The sequence below is a fragment of the Corythoichthys intestinalis genome, chromosome 12 (assembly GCF_030265065.1).
Source record: "Corythoichthys intestinalis isolate RoL2023-P3 chromosome 12, ASM3026506v1, whole genome shotgun sequence".
Lineage (NCBI taxonomy): Eukaryota > Metazoa > Chordata > Actinopteri > Syngnathiformes > Syngnathidae > Corythoichthys > Corythoichthys intestinalis.
In genome coordinates, this window is record NC_080406.1 from 37,879,855 (window position 1) to 37,903,809 (window position 23,955).

Genomic DNA, 23,955 nt, shown 5'->3' on the forward strand with positions numbered 1-23,955 from the left:
GGGAGGGGAGCAGCCAGCTGGCGGACGCGACGATCAGCTGACTGACAGTCTCAAAAAAGATAACAATTAAACGGCCGGGGCCGCCGCACCACTCAGAAGTGCAGTGAGCAGCGTGGGTAACGGTTAAATGTAAACATGGAAGAAAATCAAGTTGGCTCTCTGGGTGGGTAATTCAAATTAAAAAAGAATATAGATGGAACAACTCTCAGAAAATGTACAGTATATAAGTTGGTTTGCCTCAGCGAATGGCTAGAGGATGAGTAGGGAAGAGGTCCACATTTATGTGTACACTACACACACTTTGCACACATTATAAATAATACTGTTTCTGTTACTGTTCTAAGGCTCTGTTGTGTGTTTGTTTTTGCTGTGGTCATAAAGTTAATATGAGAAACTTGAAACTGTTCAGTGTTGCAACTGTTCAATTTTGCACATCAGATATTTTTTCACAGAAAAAGTCTGAGCCAATGTTATTTATTTTTATTTTGTTTTTCAAAATATCTACATTTCAGAATATTGTATTTTCTATTTTTGAGCAGAATTCTAGCACATTTATATTTTGCATTTTGTTTTCTTACTGTACTGAAAATGAACTGAACCGTGACCTCAAAACCGAGGTACGTACCGAACCGAGATTTTTGTGTACCGTTACACCCCTAATAGATACAGCTATGAATTTTAGGAGTTTCAGGGATATCCCTTTTTTTTTTGTCGCCTGTACGGCTTTGGGTGCGAGGGTGTCGTCCCATATTTCTGTTTCCGAAAGGTTGCAACAGGTCTCAAATTACTGTGGCATTTATTTCGGTAAAAGACAATTAAAATAAAGTACACGAAATGAGCTGACCAGGGTTTTTTGCTCCGGTCCAGCCCCCTTTCTCTTGGTAGCTGTTGCAACCTCAAACTCTTTGTGTTCGTTCACATTTCATCTTCAAATGTTTTATCAGGTTTGAGGTATTGAAACTGGCTGATTTAACTCCATCTCTCAAAACTTTCAGGCCTCAAATCTTGCATGGAGCAATTGTATTGACGGAGATTATAAACTGAAATAATTCCAGACCGCCGACATTTTCCTCTAGTACAGTACTTCTCAAATAGTGGGGCGGGCCCCCCCAGGGGGGCGCAGAGCGATGCTGGGCGTGGCGCATGTGACCTTGGGGAACATAATTTTTTGCCGTACTAGAATAAAGTGTAATTGCACATCCACTCAGTGGGTGGCAGTGCCGCTCTCATTTTCAGCGTGTGCGCAATATTTTTTTTAACCAAACAAGAGCACACAGATAAGAGCACTGGAGATATGAAAAGCTAAGACAAGGAAATATGACGAAGCGTATGCAGCTTTTGGCTTTGACTTTTAGCACAGTGGGAGACGAGGAAAGACCGGTCTATTTACCTTGTCTAAAAATGTTTGCAGCGGACAGCAGGAATAATTTTTTTCAGCGAAAACGTGCCAACAATCCTCCCGCTTTGTCAGTGTTACATCAGTAAACTAGCGAGCACTGTCATATAATCATATAAGGTGGCATTCCAAGTTGCTCAGCGCAAAATAACTCCACAACATAGGAAAGGAGCTGATACTGCCAGCAGCAAAAATAAACTGTCCCTCTGTCCAATGACACTGTCATTTTTGTTCTATTAATTTTTGTTTTTTCGGTCTAATTGTTTGGCCTATTGTCCTTGTGAGTTAATGTTGCTAATCAGTTTGAATGTATTATTATTTATTGACTTTTTTAAATTGTATTTTTCATTATCAAATGGTGAAAAAATCTTGAGTGTATTTTTACAGTATGGATGAGTATTTTTTTTTTAAACTTCATTGTAAGTTGATCTATATTACTTTTTTCTTTCTAAAAGAACACTATGTTATGCAGAGGAATATTTTATATACAAATGATACTACAGTATATTTACAGTGGCGGCAGAGAGTTTGGGGGGGCGCGGAATGTTTATGTCTTCCTGGGGGGGGGGGGGCATAACAGAAAATAATTGAGAAGCACTGCTCTAGTAGTTTGTTTTTCCTACATATGAAAGACCTGCCCCGGCATTGGTTAAGAGCGGCTATTGACCCGCTCTCATTGGTCTGGAGCAGGCCAATAGCGATGCTGCTTGGCATGCAAAGTGATCACATGTCATCTCACAACAGAGAGTGTAGTGAGTGTCAGGAGAAAAAAAGGCTGCGGTCAAGTGTTATAATACTGGACGGGTAAATGGTATCGGGGCCCTCTTTGTTGGTACTCGCCGATACCAATACCACCATTTCAGGTTGGATCGCCCCCCCCATGCTGATGCGGGTATCTGTATCGGTAGCTTTACTAATTTCCCTGCCGACTAGTCTTAGATTTTATGTGCGACTAGTCGACTAGTCTATAAGCAAGAAAACTCGCAATTTAATGCACGTCAGCATTGGCAACAAAATAAACCACACATTTGCAATGATGGATGATGGGCTGTCTCTTCATCGGCTCGGAGATTCAGTAGCCAATTAGTTTCGTTATGTTTCCAGTTTAATTTTGCTCTTTTCAGTTGCCATGTTGATAATTGCGATGTTTGTCTACCGCTTTTTGTATTACTGCGAAGACAGAGGAAATGACGATCGGCCTGCCATTATACAGTATTTACGTCATCAGCCTTTAAGCTTTGGCCGAGGAATTAACCGGCTGCTTTCAAGCAGGCAATGTCCCGGTTAATGTCCATGTCATCTCCATGCCAGTCGACCAAGGAAATTGCTTTCAGACATTACTTAGTTTAGCGTATATCTGAAAGAGGCTCAAGATGCATGATGCTGCGTTTAACCGACTAGTAAAATACAAAACGTTTAATTATGAGTGAGAGGTTAAACAATTAAATGACTAGTCGTGCACATCCCTAGTGAAGTCTACGAAAGGTGGAGGCTTTGTGTTTGCTTCCGTATGTCTGTCTGTATGTTTGTGTTTAAGATAGCTGAAGAACGAATAAAAGTTTTTTTTTTTTTTTTTTAATATCAAACTTGCATGGTATGTTTGTAATATTAAACAAAGATAATTACGTTTTGGGGTAACAAGGTCAAAGGCCACAGAGGTCAAAGAAGGAATTTTGCAATTACTTGATAAGGGATTGGCCTAATCATTTCATTCTTAAAGGGAGAGCCCACTCTACCAAAATTTTGAAGTTGGCTGCTTAGGCACAGGTCTGCTCTCTCAGGGAATGTGTATTTGATTGTCTGTAGCACAGTTTAGTCTATCTTCTAATAATGTGTTTCAATTGTTCAAAGTGTGTCATGGAGCCATGTTGCATTAGGAATTAATGATTTCTCTCCCCTGCTTGGAGTCCCTCATCCCTAAGAGAGGATGATTTTAGAGAGGGTCTCTGTCTAATCCCGGTCTGTGTTGGTGGAGATTGTCTCGCTACGTCTTTGTGTTGTGACGACCAGACCTTCACTGTCTGACTAACAGAAGAGTCAGAGTGGAAAGGGCACGTTGGCAGATGCTGAAACACGTCTACCACTGAAAGTCATTTGCTTTACTCACATTTTAAATATCCACATGTGATGATTATACCGCGTGTGAATGCTTGGAATACAAATAGCTTCCAAGTTGGAAATGCGCAAACCCCAAAAAGTTCACAAATACAACAAGAAACTGTTAGTGTTTACACTTCTGTTACCATGGTTTTTCGAGGAGAATTACAACCAATACATGGTGAGCCCTTGTAGGGCAGCCAATCAAATTCTACTGTCTAGGCAGTGTGCCCCCAGCTGTTATTGTGACCCAGAAATCGCCAGACACATGCACACGCCCACACGTGCGCGCACACACACTCACACACACACACAGATACGCGTATATGACCGCACAGATGTAGGATGAGTACACAAACACACGTCTGCACGACATACTCACTCACATGCTCTTTGTTATTGTTATGCACAATATTTACATGTCCCAATCTGAACATCTGTATTACTTAATATATTAAATCTAATCCAGTGGTCTAACCGTTAGTTGTTTTAGTATACTAGTAAATAAGTAATCGCGAGTAATCACTGCCAGTCCTCCCAGTCAAAATGGATTGGACATTTTGCGGCGTCAATGGTATTGAAACAAGAGCATTCAAAGCATTGTTGTCAATGGCAGGAAATTAGTTAAATCTTATTTTGAAAGAAAACAAATTTTTATAGTGTTACCGGGAGCGATAACGAGATTTTTATTTTTCAGTGTTGTCTTATTAATATTTTATTTCATGAGGATTTTGTTCATTCCTTTATTGTCATATTTGTCATCACATTTTGGGTCATGTTGGCCAAGCTTGGATACAAAACGCTAATATTGTATTTCTATGGGGTTATTTTTTTTAAATTACCTAAAATAGTCAATTGCCTTATAAAGGGTTAAGTACCCCAAAAAAAAAAAAAAAAACCTTTAGATGTCTTAGGCTCGGTCTATGATCAAATATTACTTATCCATAAATTAACTACTGTGAGTGATCTCGTCATCACTTCAAAGTTGACAAATTACCTTTGAATTATTGTAGTAAAATATTAAACGCTTATAATATGAAACTATGTAATATAAATGAAACCTTGGGGCACTACTGTCTAATGTCCTCTAGATAATAGCCCTCCAAAATCTACCCAGCAACACAAATCACCGCGCAGTGCAACAACAACAGTCTTGATGCAGACCGGCACTGACACGGACAAAGTAGGAACAAAATTCAGTGTGTAAAATAACTTATTCCTATTTTTCCTGCTTTTATTATTTGTCGTATAGGATTGTCAGTTAAAATAAAAATAAATAAATAGATAAAAAGGGGGAAAAAACAACAACCAAGGTGGAAACATGGGTTAAAAGGGCTTGAAAGGACCTATCACATATGAAAGGAGGGCAAAAGTGTTTATGTGATGTGCATGAACTTGAAGTAATGAGGGGGGGATAAAATTGCTGCTGGCAACTAAACTGGTCAGGCGATCACTCCAGACACACACACACACACATGCTTACAGTCACACGGAACCACATTATTGAGGGGTTGAGGTGAGTGGAGGGAGGGTCACCCCTACTAGGGTAGGTGTGGTCATCTGATGTCATTGCATGTGTGAGAAGAACTTGGTAACAACAGATTGCTAAGTAGGACAGAAAAAAGGACATGTGGTGATTGTTTGTTTACAAACATCTGTGAACATTTTAATTAAAAAACAACCTACAAGTATAACTGTGTTTCGTGGGTGACATTTGTAACTCTATTTTAAGTAACTCTTGAAAATAAGTTCAGTCACCCCAATGCATTTAACATGAGAGAGTAAATGCCCTCTTAATGTGTTACTTACTTTCACTTCATTTTCTTGTGGAAGTATGCAAGCGCAGACACCCAAACAGACTGCAGGGAAATTGGTTACTATAAGAGGCTTAGACAGTGCTGTGTGTGTATGTTTGGGTGTGTGACCATACATGGTTGAGTAAACTGGAATAATGGTGGCACTGCACCACGCCAATTGTGTGTGACAGAGCACTGATAGAGGGAATATTACAGTAGAGGATTTATTAAAGGTCCTGGATTAGACTAAAACCCATATGAATGGGTGTGAGACCTGACGTGTGTTTGTGCTTTTGTGTGCATATTCTTGTGTGCGAGTGTATGTTTTAAACTATTAACAGGATGACCAACCAACCGTGACAGTGTAAACATAATCTATGTGGAGAGAAGAAGTGGGACACTCTCTGAATGTACTCTATTATTTCATCAATAAGTACCAACCAGAATCATATCAGAAGTCTTGAAGTGTAATATGTTATATTTGAGGGTAGTGCTGATAGTAAATTATGTATTGTCACTATTGTCAATTTTAACATTATATTATTTTCAAAAAACTCAATTTAAGAATTCTACAGCAGTGATAATTATTAATTCAATAATGTATAAGAGCCACTAGATGTCGCTATACAAGAAAACCAGGTGTTTGAAAATTTGCCACACAACACAAATTTATGGTGCATAAATAAATCAAACAGTTAAATCAGTAGCTGCCACTGGTGGTAATAGCTTGCCAAGCCATTTCAACTAGTCACGCTAGCAGTGAATCATCATCTTTATGTTTCATTGACGGCGATAGACGTCCGATCTATTTGAACTGGGAGGGCTGTTTACGATTGAATGATCGCAGGGGCTGCCGTGCATCCCAGTTCAAATGGATCAGACGTCGACCACTATCAATGGCAGAGAATGAGTTAATGAAAGTGAATACACATTGACTCAACTACTACAATGGGGAAAATCAGCCATTGACTAAGACAAATAAATACATTTTCATTTTCATTTTTCTGTTTTAATAACTTTCTTCCATCAAATTATTAAAAATCATCTCAATCGTGGCATATTATCATGAATTAAAATGGCCAATATCACATTATTTTGAGGGGGTTTGTTTAATGAGATGTACTGTATAAGATATCTATATTAACAGTGATTTGCCAAGTATTTCAAGTTGCGAATATTAGTTTATCCAAATCATTTTTTATTTATCTTCATCCTAGGTTCCGACTGTTCCAGAAACTTCACAAGTCCCTCAGGTCTCATTGAATCTCCTGGGTTCCCTGACAAATACCCCCACAACCTGGAGTGCTCCTTCATCATTGTCGTGCCCCCCAGCATGGACGTGAGCCTCACTTTCCTCACCTTTGACCTGGAGAATGACCCTTTGCCTGGAGCAGAGGGGGACTGCAAGTATGACTGGCTTGAGGTTTGGGACGGCCTTCCTGGAGGTGAGGCAGATTCCTCTATCAAGTCAATGTTTTTTTTTTTTTTTTTTAAATTAGGTCTATAATATCTTGCTTTTCTTAAAAAAAATTAATGAAAAAAACAGTAATTAACATTTTCAAATATTTGCATACAATCAAATATGAAAGAAATCGGTATGAAGGCAAGACAGCAATGTTTATTTAAAACTTGTTTTTACAAAGAGTATGGCTACTGTCAATGTAACTGTGCAAGTGGTAACAAAGTACGTAAAAAATAGGCGTGTTTAAAAAACAAACAAACAAAAAGTGACCAGCAACATTGGAATCAGCATGCCAACTAGTTAAATGACACCTCTTTTATATCTTGAGGATATCTGTATGGCTTTCACTGGCACTAATTAACTTTGAGGATGGTGGCAGGAACCGTGCCACACAAAAAACCTACAAATGTGCTGAAGGCTTTACGGCATACGTAACTTCCTCCTTTCATTATAAAGATGGAAGTCGTTTTGAATGTTTTTGCATGGATTCTGAAGAGATGGCAGAGCAACAAAAGAGACTATAAGTTTTGTCGGAGGAGGAGGGGAAAAAAATGGAGGCTAAGAGGGATAAAAGGATACTCAAGAATAAACCGGCCCGGCTTTCACTCGCTGCCGTGACCCCCCACCCACCCTCCCAACCGAACTCGTCAGCGTTGACAAGTTCCGATGGGGGGGTTAGCCATACTACGCCACACAGTTGCTAACCGTCATATAGTATTGCTTAGCCACAGCTGGATTCTGGACTAAATTACTGCATAGTGGTCAAAACTGCAGACTTCTTAAACCTCCTGAACGGCATTTTATGCTACGGGAGTTAGTCCGGCTTTTGTCATTTCCCTTCCCCGGCTACAGAGACGGAGGAAAGAGTGTAAACAAAACAGGAGGCGTGAGAGCAAGGGGACATGCTAACCCGAATCGAGCGGCTTTTCCAAGTCTTCTCCTTGCCTTTCCTAAACGAAAAATCACACAAAACTACCCCGAATCATGTGACACAAAGCGGAGGGGTTAATTGTCTTCACCGATCGGCCAGCACTCAGCAGCGAGCAAGTTTCGGCTTTTCGTCCTGCTGTGGGCTGACAGGCAGGCAGTGCTGGTCGCTGAGGACGGGGACGGGAAATGAACGCCGAAAATGGCACATTCTCGGTGAACAAACCGGCCCACGTTGGAGCGCGTGGATGCCCAAGCCAAAGCCGAGTATAGCGATCTCTAGGCAGGCACGTGAAGAGGGTCGATGGGGGTTGAAGTCTCGACACAATCGAGAACCGGAGACGAGAGCGGGTGGCTCACCGGGCCCAAGCCGAGGATAGCGCCGACCATGGTGTGCGACAAGCCGCCAGTCGTTGGCCGAGTGGCCTTCTCGGCAGACAGGGAGCATTATCACCCACAAAATGCAAGCCACATCCTTGTCAAAACGTTTGCCATGATCCCAGTATTTCAGATAACATAAAACACGTAGATAACTCACTTAGCCATACGTCCAATAGTCTCTTGATTGTCGAACTTGTTTTGCCCATAATTCACGGTAAACATGATCTTTTGGGAATCCAAAAAGCCTCACATCATTCTCCCTGGTATAGCAACAAAAACCTGCAGGACATGGGTCTGGCGTGACGCAAAAAATAAACAAATGAATCCGCAAAATGAATCTGCAGTCCTTCTGCATACGATAGTAATGGCTGTATTGTGAAAATAATTACTCTGCTGACGTCACATTCGCTTTCTTCCTCAATCCGAGACCATGGCCAGAAGTCTCTCATTTTCAAAGTGCGGGGTTCAGAAAATTGAATAAATATATCGATCGCTCCCACACACATCAAACGCAGTCCATTTTATTCAGGAGCATAAAATACAGCGTGTAATATGAAATAAACATGTTTTTTTTGTGTGTGTCACAAGCACTTTTTAAGGCAAAACACTACAACTTTTGTCCACCGGCGTCGCTAAAATCAATCAAAACTCAGAAGTTACATAGTGTTGCTTTAAGCAGCATAAAAATCTAACTCAACAAATGTTCACGCAAAAAATCTCAGTACAATCTTCAATTTTGGTATTTTAGCTAAAAACATGAAGTCGATGAACGTTGTATGATGTGTTTTTTCAGGCCACACAAAAATCTATGTCAGGGCAGATTTGGCCCCCAAGCCTTGAGTTTGACACCTGTGGTTTAAACCTTTAGCTTAGAGTTGATGAAATTTCAGCAATTTTGAGGTGGACTCCACTAAGTGCAGTAAAATGAAATGTGTTCCTCCCTGCCTACATCTGTATTGATTTAGTTGGAATGCCAAGTATTTTAGTAGCGATGCGTTGGTTGATAAAAGCTGAGCTTCCAGGCAAAATGTTGGCACCTACCTCGGAGAAACCGCATATGTTTTCATGGGGAAAATAAAGTGAGCGTTTCTGAGTGGAGAGAGAAAAAAACACGAGAGGTGAGGGGGTTAGGATATTTCTGTTCTCGCTGCTGGAATTACTGGAGAGAGTTGAGAGGGACAAATCCTCAGCACAGAAAACTGGATAGAGTTTCAAGAGATGGAAGAGGAAAAGAGAGAAAGTGGGGGCTCAGTGAAAGGGTTGAGCAGATGAACAAAAGGAAGGATATGTTAAGATGAATCAGTGAAGGCCAGAAGACCTCTTGTTTGCCTCCAAGAACAGGAAAATGGCTAGCTAGTGGGATTACAACCTGAATCAAACCAAAAAAGTGTGACAACATTTATGTTTGGAAATTTACTTTTTGGGATATTACTTGAGACTCATTCACCCAAAAAACAGAGCATGTAATAGAAAAAAGAGAGGCCTTTTAGGAATGTGATAATCTGTAAAAGATGAACATAGTACAAGACATACACAAAAAAGGAATGCACAAATTAAAAATATACACCATGACTTTTTTGGGGGGAATAACAAAAAAACCCTGAAATCCTGGCATTAAAATATGTAAACATCACATTTTATATCACGTGGACCGCAATATTAACATTTGGTACACAAGTTTGACCTTTTTTAAATTTCATAGTATTTCACTTTTTGATAACGGTAGATTTCCAATTCAATTCAACTGGGAAGAACTAATTGACAACAGTTTATGTACAATTCATTCAAACTGGGAGGAATGACTGCGAATGAATGTGACTGTTTTCAGTGCCATTGACGGCACTAGACGTCAAATCCATTTTGACTCAGAGGACTGGCAGCAATTACTCACTGCCAACCTCTCCCAGTTAAAATGGATTGGATGTCTAGTGCCATCAATGGCAGACAATGAGTTAAATGAATGCCTTATAAAGCAGGAGTGTCAAATTTATGGTTGAGGGGTGGTCCAATCTGGCCTGCAGTGTAGTTTTACCTGACTGGCAGGCTCATTCATACTGTACATAAATAAATCTAATTGTTTTATTTGATATAAAACCTTAGATTTGTGTGATCAAGTTCATGCACTACTGCATTTGGCTCACTTTCGTGTCCGGAGTTACATTTGCTCATTTGCCCCCTTCAAAATGGATTGTACATCTAGTGCCGTCATTGGCAGCCAAGGAAGTGACCCAAAAAATGTCCCATATCAACCAAATCAACAGAAAGCATCCTGGAAATGCTTAAAAAATCAATAGGAAATGATCCAAAATTTACAGTAAAATTACATTCAGTGGGAGGTCATTTGCCCCTAAATTGGACGCCTACTGCCGTCAATGGCAGCCAATTAATTAACTTATTTGGCCAAAAATAAACTGGTTTGGCCCACATGATATCTAATTGCAATAAATGTGGCCCGTGAACCAAAATGAGTTTGACACCTCTGCTATAAAGGGTTAAAGTGAAATGTTTCGCGTGGGAAACATAACATCACTTGTCGGGAAGATGAGACATTTGCCATGACACAAGGGCTTGGAAAGTCAAATGAATTTGGAGGATGTTAAAAGGGAAGGAAATCCAAAGAGTGAGCTCAAGAGGTGAAGGACTTTTCTTTTTACTGCTTCCAGAGGTCAAAAGAGGAAGGAAAAGATCACGACAATGTGATAAAGTTATGGTGCTTGAACTGCATACTGCACATATGTGGGCAAATTAAAACTGTAATTGAGTTCCTACAGATTTACATATAGTATTTCAAAAAAATAGTCGACCAAATACCATAAAGCTTTACTGTTCTTACCATAATTTCTGTTTTTTTTCCCCCTCTCGACGCTATCAGGAGAAGAGTTCTTACTATTGTTTGCTCAAGAGGCCTATTTCAAATACCCACCCGTTCCAAAAGGGGAAAAAAATCAATAGCACTGATCGATTGCTGGATGTTTTCTCATCTTCTACCTCCTCCACAAGCTTCAACACATGTGTGCGTCTGTGTGTGAGGAGCATTCAGAAAATTCTTGCTCGGAATTCTTCTTCACTCACATATATGCACCCAAGGGCCTGAGATCATGCTCATCTGTTTGTGTTGACACATACAAGTTTCTGTTTCAAAGAAGACGACAGTAGATGAATCGCTTAGATCCTTGGATTTACACGCATTCACATTTATGCGTGCACGATTAAAGTGTACAGTGGAAAACTATGTGCAGCTTACCTTGTGGGGGATGAATGATCGGAAGGGAGGCAATGACAGGGAAAGGTGTGGTCCTGACTATATTTCAGCAGAGGACGGAATTGGAGAGGCGGAGGGGGGGAAGCTGTGGGGGATGCAATCCCAAGAAGGAAAGGATGTTGATAAATGAAACAGATGATTTATAGAGGGTGTGAGTAACAGAAATAACTATAACTTAGCCGACTGGTTATAATTTGAGATGTTTTGAAATGCAATATACTGTACAGTGTCTTTGGCTTTTATGCACGTAACTAATCATGTTAATAATGGTGGTGACTTTTTCCATTACGTTTGAAATGTAATGAAAACAGCAATTCTGATCACGTGATCGGAAAATGAGCCATATCACATTATCTTTAGAGGATTGAAATCGGGAGAAAAAGATTAGATTTTCAAGAAGTAGTTATCTTCATTTATTAAGGGTGTAATGGTACATGTATTTGTATTGAACCATTTCTGTACGTGGTGCTCGGTTCGGAACGGAGGCGTACCGAACGAGTTTCTGACGTAATGTAACCCTTACTTTTCGAGGCTGTGAGTCGATCGGGTTACAGTTTCTTTACGTAGATTATATTTACTCCGTCTTCTCTACTATAATGAGGACCAACACGGTAGGACAGTATAACCCAGAAACGTCAACGGCGCGACAACGTGGCTGCCGCGTGAAAGCAGTGAAACGCGGGCGTTAAAGTAAATCAGCCAATGCACACCAGTCACAGTGCGGCCGCGTGTTAGACACGTCCCAGAAGCGGCTCAACACGACGCACACGAAAAGAACGGCAGAGTTTATTATTTGATGCGAGACGCGACCCTCCTGCGTCAATACTACTACCGGTAGCTAGGATCGGGCAGACCGAAAGTCATTCGTGTAAAAATACGGTGGATCCGGTCCATTTTCAAACTAATATGCAATCGTAACTCACTTTTTGAGTCCATCAAATCTCTTGAGTGGTAGATCGGGGCACAGTTGACTTGTCTTTGTTGATTTACTGCTGTCTTCTCTGCTATAATAATAACCAACACAGCCTCGTGTTCAATACAAAACCCTCCTACCACAACAAAACAAGTAGGAACTAATATTCACATAGGAACTAAAGTTATACAACATAAAACATACAATATAAATGAATACTACATCACATTTGTAAAATATAAACACATAATAAAAATAAATAATAGCCCATTTAAATAAAATAAATTGAAATGAGCTAAAACACTTGTTATTAAATAGTAAGAATAATACACAGATCCTGCTTACACAATTAAATTTCTTAATTTCTGTGTGGTGCTTTAACTTGAGAAAATCCACCAATAAAGCTTTTGAAAACCGTTCATAAGGGGGAAAAAATGATTCATTAAGGCATTTCATTTGTAAAATGCATGTTATAATCTTTGTCAATGGGATTGCTTTTCTCTTTAGCACAGGACTTCTTTTTTTCTTCTTTCTTTCAGAAAGAAAGCTGACCAATACGCGGTGTCTGAAAGGCAAATTGTTGTTGGATTATATTTAAATACCCGCTACTTTTTGAGCAGAATTCTAGCTTTGTATAGGCTAATGTTCCTATTGTTGAAAGCACAAAGGTGTGTAATAAACAACTAGCACATTTATTTACATTTTGCATTTTGTTTTCTTACTGTACCAAAAATGAACCGAACCGTGACTTCAAAACCGAGGTACTTACGGAACCGAGATTTTTGTGTACCGTTACACCCCTATGATTTATTTGTCTTCTATACCGCTTATCCTCATAAAGGTCGTGGGGGTGCTGGGGTCTATCCCAGCAAACTACGGGCATACAGTTATCTTTATTTTCAATAATTAATGCCTAGAAAGCAGCAACATAATACAAATGTAAAAGGACATTACCAAAAAGAACCAAAAATCTGTTTTACTTTGCAACATTACACTCAGTCAGAAGCGAAAGTAAGTGACAGTAAGATATCATCACACAAAAATGATAAAGTCAGCAGTATGGAAATATTTGACATTTGGATGTGATTTTTTTTATCTCCGTCTTATCACATTGCCGAAGTATCAGATTGGATCAAAATCGTGTGAATCGGACTCGAGTGCAAAAGTATGTGATCGGGACATTGCATAAACCACACATCCTAGGATGTACTCCATGATAGCCATTCATTGTCCCTCACACCTAAGTTAGCATTTAGTCCTCTGTTAGCATTTATTATTATTCAAATAGGGTGTTTAAACAATGTTTAAGTAGTATTAGAAACATCTAACCCTTCACGTTGTTTTCTTAACGCTGCTTTACGTGCCCAGTTAACCTGCTTACCCACATGTGGGTGTGTCAAGCCAATGTTTTATCCTTCCACTTTATCCTCTTAGTTTAGGAAGGGGGTTAGTCATTTATCTAGATTAGAAATAAGAACTTAATCGCTACAATATACTATAATATAATATAGTGTATACTAGTGCTGCAACGATTAATTAATTAACTCGAGTAATTTGATTAGAAAAAAAGATTTGAATCAAATTTTGATGCTTCGGGTAGTCGTTTAATTAAAGTGGTGTTGTAATGGTTTGTTTTGAAACTGTTTGCATTTAGTTTTATTGATTTGGGTAGATACAACGCCCTCTAGTGGCAGCAGTGAATATGGCATAACTCGAGCTGTTTTCGTTTGAGGTAATTTTTTAAAATGCGTTCGTAATTTAGGCTACAGGTATGTTTAGTTGTTTTTGTGGGAATACGTGTTTGAACCATTTGCTAAGAGCATTGTTAAAAAAAAAAAAAGTTAGCATTTTATAGCACTTAAGCTTGCGGACTTTTGCTATGTAAGTTAGCCAATTGTTCTTTTTGTTGTATTTAGATCATCTTTTGGTTGGTTGAGTTTCAGCTCAGGTATTGTAATTTTTTATGTTCCTCATCTGATTACTCGATTATTCAAACTAACTAGTTCATCTATTAATCAACCACTAAAATGATCGATAGCTGCGGCCCTAGTGTGTACCTGCATCCATTTTATATGCTGCTAACAGGTTTCAGTGTTGTGTACACATTAAAATGAAGTTACTGTATTTTTCAGACTAGTGCTGCAACGATTAATCGATTAACTTGAGTATTCGATTAGAGAAAAACGATTCGAATTGAATTTCGCTGCATCGAGTATTCGTTTCATTAAAGTGGTGTTGTAATGGTTTGTTTTGAAAGTGTTTGCATTTAGTTTTATTGATTTGGGTGGATACACTGCCTTTTGTCTGCTTCATATCACGTGGCTGAATCCAGCTGCTCCCTGTTAAGACCAACATAAGCTAAGTTTTTTGTTTGAGCGAATGTGTTTTTTTTAATGCATTGGAAATTTAGTTTATAGGTATATTTGGCGTTTTGTGTGTGTGTGTGTGTGTGTTTTTGTGGAATATGTGTCTGGACCATTTGTTAAGAGTATTGTAAAAAAAAAAAAAAAAAAACGTTAGCATATTATAGCATTCAAGCTAGCGGACTTTAGCCAATTGTGCTTTTGTTGTACATAGATCGTCATTTTTTCTTTTTTTTTTTTTTACTGTTTGAGGCTCAGCTCAGGTATTTTAATTTCTTATGTTCCTCATCCGATTACTCGATTATTTGAACTAACTACTTCATCGATTAATCGACTACTAAAATCATCGATAGCTGCAGCCCTAGTTCAGACTATCAGTAGCACCTGAGTAAAAATTGCATTGGGCACCTGTTAACGTAACAGATTAAGTTATTACGATATCTGTCGCTTTAACAATACAACATAACAATTTGTTTGTGACCTTACCTCTCAATCTCACTTCAAATCACTTGCAAATCCATTTACGCCTTCATCTGCAGTATCACTTCGGAACAATACTGACAACTCTAGCATCTGTCAATTGAAAAAAGGAGTATAAAAATGAGCAGGCCCAACCAAATTAATTTAAAAAGTACGACTCTTAGTCAGGAAAATACGGCATTTCAAAGGAATATTCCACAGTGCATCCATGTTCGCTGTCCTATCCCAGTTGTAGAGAGATATTTTTGAATGAAATACTTATGATAATGTATATCTGTCTGCCTGCGCCTTGTTCGCAGGCTCACCAAATCGCCTCATATCGGTGGTTTAAACTTAGGCTAGGTTTACACCGCAGGTATTAATGCGCAATTCCAATTTTTTGTGACATCTGTTTATTTTTTGCGTGCCCGTTCAGACTGCCTTTGTCTATTGAATCCTGTGCAAGTATCACACATACGCACTAATTCGCAGTCCGAGATGCGCTGAGCCAGCTGACCCACATGGGCAGGAGCATCCAAACAAATGACTGCACAAGGCGCACACACACACACACACATTCGGACAGTTTGCCCCGACTCCCGGCCGTGTAAGAAATCTTGAAATACTGCTCATTTGGAGTAGAGAGAAACCCGAGCATTCTCAGGCTTGTCCTCAACCCGCTTTTTTTTTTTTTATGACTATTGTCAAGTCCCCAGAAGCTGGGTTCAATCTAGGCGCTAACGCACAGCTGCACCGCTACCGTAGCACCCTGTCTCTCTCGCTCTTTGCTGACGTAATTGCTGCATGAATTCTGTTTGGGGGACTTGACAGTTCAGACTGCAGCCAGATGCTGGAAAAATGTGGCCCAGATCTGATTTAAACCACATACAGTGGGAAAACCCTTTGGCAGTGTATCAAATACTTGTTCTCCCCACTGTACGAAAGTGACAAAGATCGGATTTGAAATAGTCCACTTTTATGCAACTTTTCCCGTTCAGACCGTCAAGGTAATGCCTCACTCAAGTCACAAAAACACGAAAAAAATGGATTTGTGGATTAAGACCTGCGGTATGAACCTAGCCTTAGATGTCCTTCTCTTCACATTTGTCAAAGTGCAACTTCTGCCGACCATATCGTCACCTGCATCACGCATGTCAGCTAGAGTGTTCTGGAATTTCTGCAATTACTTTCTTGAAAATGTCATTATGTTTTTTTTAGGGCTATCAAAATTATCGCGTTAACGGGCGGTAATTATTTTTTAAAAATTAATCACGTTAAAATATTTGACGCAATTAACGCACAAATGCCTCGCTCAAACAGATTAAAATGACAGCACAGTGAAATGTGTACTTGTTGTGTTTTTCGGCCTCTGCTGGTGCTTGCGCGCGACTGATTTTATAGGCTTCAGCACCCATGAGCATTGTGTAAGTAATTATTGACATCAACAATGGCGTGCTACTAGTTTATTTTTTGATTGAAAATGTTACTAATTTTATTAAAACGAAAATATTAAGAGGGGTTTTAATATAAAATTTCTATAACTTGTACTAACATTTATCTTTTAAGAACTACAAGTCTTTCTATCCATGGATCGCTTTAACACAAAGTTAATAATGGTAATGCCATCTTGTTGATTTATTGTTATAATGAACAAATACAGTACTTATGTACCGTATGTTGAATGTATATATCCATCTTGTGTCTTATCTTTACATTCCAACATTAATTTACAGAAAAATATGGCATATTGTATAGATGGTTTGAATGCGATTAATTAATTTTTAAGGTGTAATTAACTCGATTTAAAATTGTAATCGTTTGACACCCCTAGTTTTTTTTAAAGCTCATCCTAAGCATTTCATGAATGTTGTGTTATTAATGTATGATTATTCTAATTGCTGAAACCGATTGAAACGGTTCCTTCATTCTATCCACAGTGGGCCCACTGATTGGTCGATACTGCGGGACCATGGTACCACCAGAGATCCAATCATCTACTGGAATTCTCTCTCTGTCCTTCCACACCGACATGGCAGTGGCTAAAGACGGCTTCTCGGCGCGCTACAACATGACGCACAAGGAAGTCAGTGAGAGTAAGTAGATTAAATCCATGTGATTTTTGTACTTTTAAAGCAAAGAAATCTCATTCCTACAGTAAATATGTGCTTTCTTTGCAGCGTTTCATTGTAGTAATGCTTTCGGCATGGAGTCTGGAAAGATCACCGATGAACAGATTACAGCTTCATCAAGTTTTTATGACGAAAACTGGCTGCCACATCAGGCCAGACTCAACTACAACAACAATGGATGGACACCCAATGAAGACAGCAACAGAGAATACATACAGGTGCGTTACCATAGCTTTTGGCTAGATGACAGTCAGACTACTCAGACACTAGCAAAAGTTATTCAAAAACAGCTGAGTACAGCCCATTCCTGACTTTTAGAATCCTATTCACATCACAATAGAAATCGCACCTGGAGAGAGATTGCATTGTTATTTTAGCAGCATATTTGTCCTTGCACTAGCAGGAGGTCACACATAATAGCTCTCTATTGCTATATTTGTATCAGGAGGACGGAGAGAGCGAGAGTGGGTGGTGCGTTGTTATCAAGGTTTAGCAGCTCGATGCCTCAGTAAGGCATTGTTTACTGTGTTCCATCACAGTGCCAACTTTGTGCCAGCCACTTGCCAAGCCTGAGTTATGAGCTCGTCTGGTTCATTGGGGGAAAGGGAGTGAGAGGTTCATGCACCGCGCAGACAGAAATGGATTTGATGCAGCCAACGAGGCCCTCCTTCGTGACACCCCTTCTGTAAACAATAGATTATCTTGTTGGGTGTCACCTTCCTTTAGCCTCCCAAAGGCAGCCGGAGTCTACTTTTGTATTAGATGATTTACAAGATCTTCACTTATAATGCATTTATAATGATATTTCCCATCATACTCAAGTAAACAATTATGATGGACACGTTTGTCCTTTACACCCAAAAACAGAACAGATGTTTGCTTGTAAATCTCTAGTTGCTACTGTTGTAATTGAATCTCATAACTTGCAAATCGCTAACCTTGAACACAATCCGTTGCGGGACACTAGACAAGGCTTGCTTAGTTTACGACAGTCTCCATTTATGAAACGCCACGCATTGATGCTCACTGAATGGTTTTGTGTGAGCTTACATAAATTGGTGGCTTGTGGTCGTGATGCTAATGTTGATAGTAGTTTTGGAATAAGTATTGCCTCAAAAAATATTGAAAGTGAAAATAAATTATCATTGTAGCAGACTTAAATTTTACAACTTGAGGGCATTCATTCTAGAGTTCCACTGAAAGATGGATTTTTTTGTTCACATTTTTAACTCTTTCTCTTCCATGGACACCAAAAGATGTGCAGTCCGTCTAGACTGAGGCGAATGATCGTTGCCAGTCCATTTCAGTCTAAACAGATTGGATGTCTATCGCTGTCAATGGCAGCCAGAGTTTTTTTTGTTCATTTTATTTATTTTTAAATTTAAAAGCTTTTACAACAGTAGGAATGTTGTTGATCTGTCTCCTGAGGTCTATGAAAATACGACCATCATTTTTCAGAACTGTTTCATCTATCCCACAGGTGTCAAAATTTAAGGCCGTGGGGCCAGATCCTGCCCGCCACATTTTTTTGTGGCCCACAAAAGTAAATCATGTGTTTCGACTAACTTTTGCTACAATGAAATGCAAATACATTTTTTGAAATAGCACGGACTATTGAAATCACCGAATATTATCCATTAAAAAAAAAAAAAAAAAGACTGTGGCACCTCTACATACGAAGTTGATTAGTTCCAGGACCTTGTTTGTAAGTAGAAATGGTCGTATGCCGAGCAGGATTTTCCCATAAGAATACATTTTAATTCCATTCATTCGTTCCACAGCCCTACTATTGCAAATAGCACTTACACGGAGTCAAACAAATACATTATTTTATAAATATCGTAATAATAATATGATAATAGTAATAAGAATAATAATAACTGTAATAATGTAACGAATTGGGTTCTAATGTGGCGGATGTATTTTGCGTGGTGTACCTGAACGCACCGCGTGGCTGACTTGACAGAAAGGGATAGGTACTTTTTACTTTGACTGTTCAGCTGCGGGCAGACTGTAGGCATGTGGTGTTGCACAAGTTCTGAAATAAATGATTAAAAACCTGATGATTTTTTTCGCGATGTTACCACAATAATATTTGTCACCTTAACTTATAAAGACTGGCGAACGAAGTTTGGAGGTGGACCGTAGAGATCGTAGATATTCTACGGCTTTATTGTCGACGCAGTTCACGGACACGCGCACACCACGCTCATATTTTTCTATCATTTCCATCTTCATTTCAATGGTAAGCCTCACTTTTTTCCTTTTATCACCACCTGCACTAACATTCTTGGAACCCATGTTGATTTCTCCCTCAACAAAATCGCCGTGTGTTCATTTTGTGGGAAAACAAAGAAACTGCTCTCATAAATTGTCGTATTTCAAGCATGTCGTCGGATGTAGAATGAAATGGCGAGTCAAATTTTACGTCGGATGTCGAAAAGATCGTGTGTTGAAGCAGTGGTATGTTGAGAGACCACTGTATATATATTGTTTAAAAAAATAAATAAGATGGAAAGTTTTTTGTTTTTTATTGAGAGGCTCAAGAAAAAGGATTTGGACAATTTTTAGGTCAACAAAGTCTCATGACGATTTATCTATCAAAATAGTCGTCGATAGTCCTTTCGTTCTTGATGAGTCAATTAATCATGGCAGCCCATTTGAAAGACATAATGTCCCGCCAAAGGAAACCGTGACTCCTGCTTGAAAAAGGCAAAAATGCGCTTCTCTATCCCAATCTATGGCAGGCAGTGAGTTAAATTTGTGTTTTTTACACAAATGTTTTTTGTTGTTTTATATTCACTTTTCGCTATTGTTATCTTTTTTAATATCCTATCTAAATTTGGACAAATAAATGATAGTGTAATTTTTAACGACCTCACTTGATTAAAAAAAAAATCCTGAGGATGTCTGTGCAACGGTGCGTCTCTAATTAATTGATTCCTGACAAACAAGTAGAGCGTGGTTGCGCTTTAATAACAAAGAGATGAATAGGCAAATCACAAACCTTCCCTTCTGCCATATCCCTTGATCAAAGTATCACAATAACAAACCTATTCATGCATGCATCCCTTAGGCTCTGTATAGTCTCATTCCCATGAACTGAATTCTTTATAAATTGTATTTTTACGAGTTAAAAGGAAACAAAGCTGATTCATGATGTTTAGTAGCATCGCCTTCTTATACAGGTGTTTTAGAAGAATGTTAGCCATGAACTACAAGAAATAACCTTGCAGTAGTAAATGTCAAGACTCCACTGAGGCCAACGTCTCGCATGTGAAACACAGGAAGGGACCGCAGCCAAGAAGAAGCACGAGGTCAAGGTCCCACTAGTCTGCACTTCCTTCCTGTCGTACTTTCCAGGGAGAAAGAGGCACACATTTTTCTGATCTTTTGTCTGATATATTTGTCAGAATATAAAAAGAACAGGCATAAAACATACTGTAGTCATAAAGGGGCAGTCATATGCTTGACATTGTTGCTCCTTTCGGGTTAAGTTCGCGTAATTTTGATACACTTTGGATTCTAATTACACTGTTAAAACTTCCTAGTCATTAGTCCTTACTTCCTTAGTCATGCTAACTGAAGATTTGAATTAGACATAACTCAAATATTTAAGTGTTCTTAATCTTAAGTAACTTTTTATGTTGAGTGGGCCTAACTCATTTTATCAAATTAATATTATGAGCTTGATTAAATGAGTTGACTCGCATGATTTTATGGGTCATACCTACAATTCTGAGTAAACTGTAAAAAATTGAAATGATAGATTTTGTGAATTTAGCTTAGGGTGACTGTATTTTGATTTCCAAAAAAGAGGCCACACAGCCTGGCCTTGAGATACTTAATTTTACTCGAAGTTCACTCAAAGGTGCCTATATCACTTTAATATATTTAAAGTGTGCCTCCTCCATCTGGATAGAAAAATTCTGTTTAAAAAAAAAAAATATATATATATATATATATATGGGGAGTGTATCAGACTAGCGATCAAATGCAAACGAGCGTGAATGGCAAGCAAAGAGCTGGCGAGGAGGACCGCAGCAGAATGCTGTCAAATGCGACCTCATAGAGCGTTGACAGCGGCAGGTTTAAGAAGCTTGGCGCCTTTTCCCGTGGCCAATCAGCGGTGGTGACGTCATCGGTCCGTCCTGCGTTGATCAGCTGTCGTCACAGTGGGAGGGGAAGCAGCCAGCTGGTGGAGGCGACGATCAGCTGACTGGAAGAATCTCAGAAAATTAACTATTAAACGGCCAGGGCCGTCACACAGACATTTTCATGAATTTATAAAAACCGGCCGGACGATACGGACAGGTCGTGAAAAGTGGACAACTCCAGGCAAAAGAGGACGTTTGGTCACCCTAATTTGGCTTAATCATGCTCCCATTGCCTTCAAAAGAGCACTTAGCATTGGACTGTTAGCCAAGGTGTTCAGCTCAATTGTCTGTGTGGCAGTGGGTTCAATTCCTCGGAGTAACTGAAGTGTAGTTCATTCAAACTGCCTAACTGAAGTCCAAATGACATGAAATAGTGAGTTTTTTAAGTTCTCCTTAAAATTGGTTGACTCAAATTTCAAGGTATGACAACTTTTCAAGTGTATTTTTGAAGCTTTCTGGGAGGTCAACTCTCATATTGTCTGTCTGTTTCTGCTGCTGACCAATAGTTTTGTTGCAAGGCTGCCGCGTTCCAATGAGACCCCTCAGCTGTTTCTTTGCGTTAACACCAGCTGGTGTGTAGCTCTTATGTGTACTGATGTCTATGTGAGTGGTGAAAAGGCTCCTTTCTTGACAAGCAGCTGTCATAAATGCCATCATGCTTGTGCAGTACTTGAATCTTGCACCTTGTGTGTGTCAAAGGGAGCTTCATACTATTTTGTATTCCATTACGATTCTGGTGCTCTTGCTTGCTGTAGATTGATGATGCGAGAGCCGGTGGCTGCATTATTCCAACAGTTGTGTGATTGATGAGCAGTCTTTCTAGGGAAGCTTCGCTTAGCATTCGTCTCGATCTCTCCGCTCTACCTCTTATTTGGTCTTCACCTCTATCTCGTTCTTTTTCGCATCTCACTCACTCCTCACCTCTTCTCACCCCTTCTTATGTGTTCTTCTCCTCAGCTCAGGACTATCGATTAGGTGTCTTGGCGTATCTCTGTCTGGGCCTAAGTGAGCAAGTGTGTATGCGTGTGTGTGTGCAGAGGGAGTAGTCTGAAACACCTGTCTTCATGACAGGTAACAAACGTAGCATTTTACCTCCCCTGGTGAGGTGGATTGCACCCTGGTGGGCCACCCAGCACTCACATGTGTAATATACTCATCACACATTCTGGCTGAGCTTTTAAGTCCAACAACTTGAGTGTTGTTCAGTCTTTTTTTTCCGTTTTCTGTATGCTTATTATTTAAAATCTTACAGATTGTGAAGGATATATTTACATTCAAATTAACTTATTAGCTGCCATTGATGTCGATAGTCATCCAATTCAATTTTGACTGGGAGGGGCGGCAGCGATCTTTCATTAATTAAACATGATCTTTCACTACTGTGTAGGGCTGCTACAAATGATTATTTTGGTAGTTGATCAGTCAACAGTTATATTGCAATTTATTGACTGATTGATTCATGTATAATTTTATGTCATATTACCATAATTTCTGCCATGTAAGGCGCACCTTCAATTTTTTCAGTAGAAGACAGTGCGCTTTATAATCCGATGCTTCTTATATTTGGATCAGTATTAGTTAACCATGGAATGACATTCACTTTAGTGCAGCTCCATCTCCTAGATATATTACGCAACTCTAACCACTTCTACTACTACTACTACTACTACTGCGCCTTAAAATGCAGTGTACCCAATATATGAAAAGGATTTTAAAATAGGATGTGCGCATTGAAGGTGCACCTTATATGCCAAGTGTTATAGTGTGGAAAATATGCTACTCCAGGCTTCACATTTTAGCTCTAAATGTGCATTGGAACCCCGAAACAAATGCGCTGAGAAAATCTCGTATAAGTATAAATACTATGTTACTACAACTGTATCAATGTTTTTTCAAAGAAAAAGTAAATGTTTGCAAAAATCAAATTTTGATTCATTACAAGAATAGGGATGGTGAATTTCAGAGAATATTTACAGTGTTTTTGTCTTTTTTTTATTTTTGTATTTGGAAAAAATACATGGGACATTATTCACTTTTTTTTCCACTTTCTGACATTTTTTTAAGATTAAAAATGTGTTTTATTTTTTTAATTAAAAAATACCAAATACTTTTTCAAAAATACATACGAAAATATTTTTTTTCCTCTTTTCTAAAATATTTTTTATTATTTAAAATGTGTGGGAGGGGTTATATTGAAAATTTAACTTTAAAAAAATGGATAAGAGAATATTTACTCTTTCTCTTTTTTATTATTTTTTTTAAAAAAGGATTATATGATAATAGTAACTAGGGATGTCCCGACAGCATATTTTTGAACCCAAGTCTGAGTCACCTGATTTTGAGAATCTGCCGATTACGAGTCATGATCCAATACTGGAAAAAAAAGTTGTGGTTTTTTTTTTAATTATTTTTAACGTTTTAAACATGTTACTGTCCAACCGTGCCACCTTCATTATGTAAATTATTTTTACACAAGAATAATGTAGAAAAATGCTTGTCTTTATTAAATGCTACAGTGAGTGAGTTCAAATCCGCTCACACTACTGAGGACAGCCTCTCACTTAAACAATAAGTTGCCACAGCACACTACCACTAGTGTGTATCAAGCTAAAC

General features: G+C 38.9%; 1 protein-coding gene across 2 annotated transcripts in view; it reads left to right on the top strand.

Moving 5' to 3' along the window:
* The window catches only part of LOC130927578 (neuropilin-2-like), a 191,337-nt gene that overhangs the window by 60,346 nt on the left and 107,036 nt on the right, over nt 1–23,955 (top strand). For both annotated transcript variants that reach the window (XM_057853518.1, XM_057853517.1), the window contains exons 4-6: nt 6,507–6,734; nt 16,994–17,149; nt 17,234–17,403. In XM_057853518.1, the coding sequence (XP_057709501.1) occupies nt 6,507–6,734; nt 16,994–17,149; nt 17,234–17,403 (554 nt within the window). The remainder of the gene's footprint in view (nt 1–6,506; nt 6,735–16,993; nt 17,150–17,233; nt 17,404–23,955) is intronic.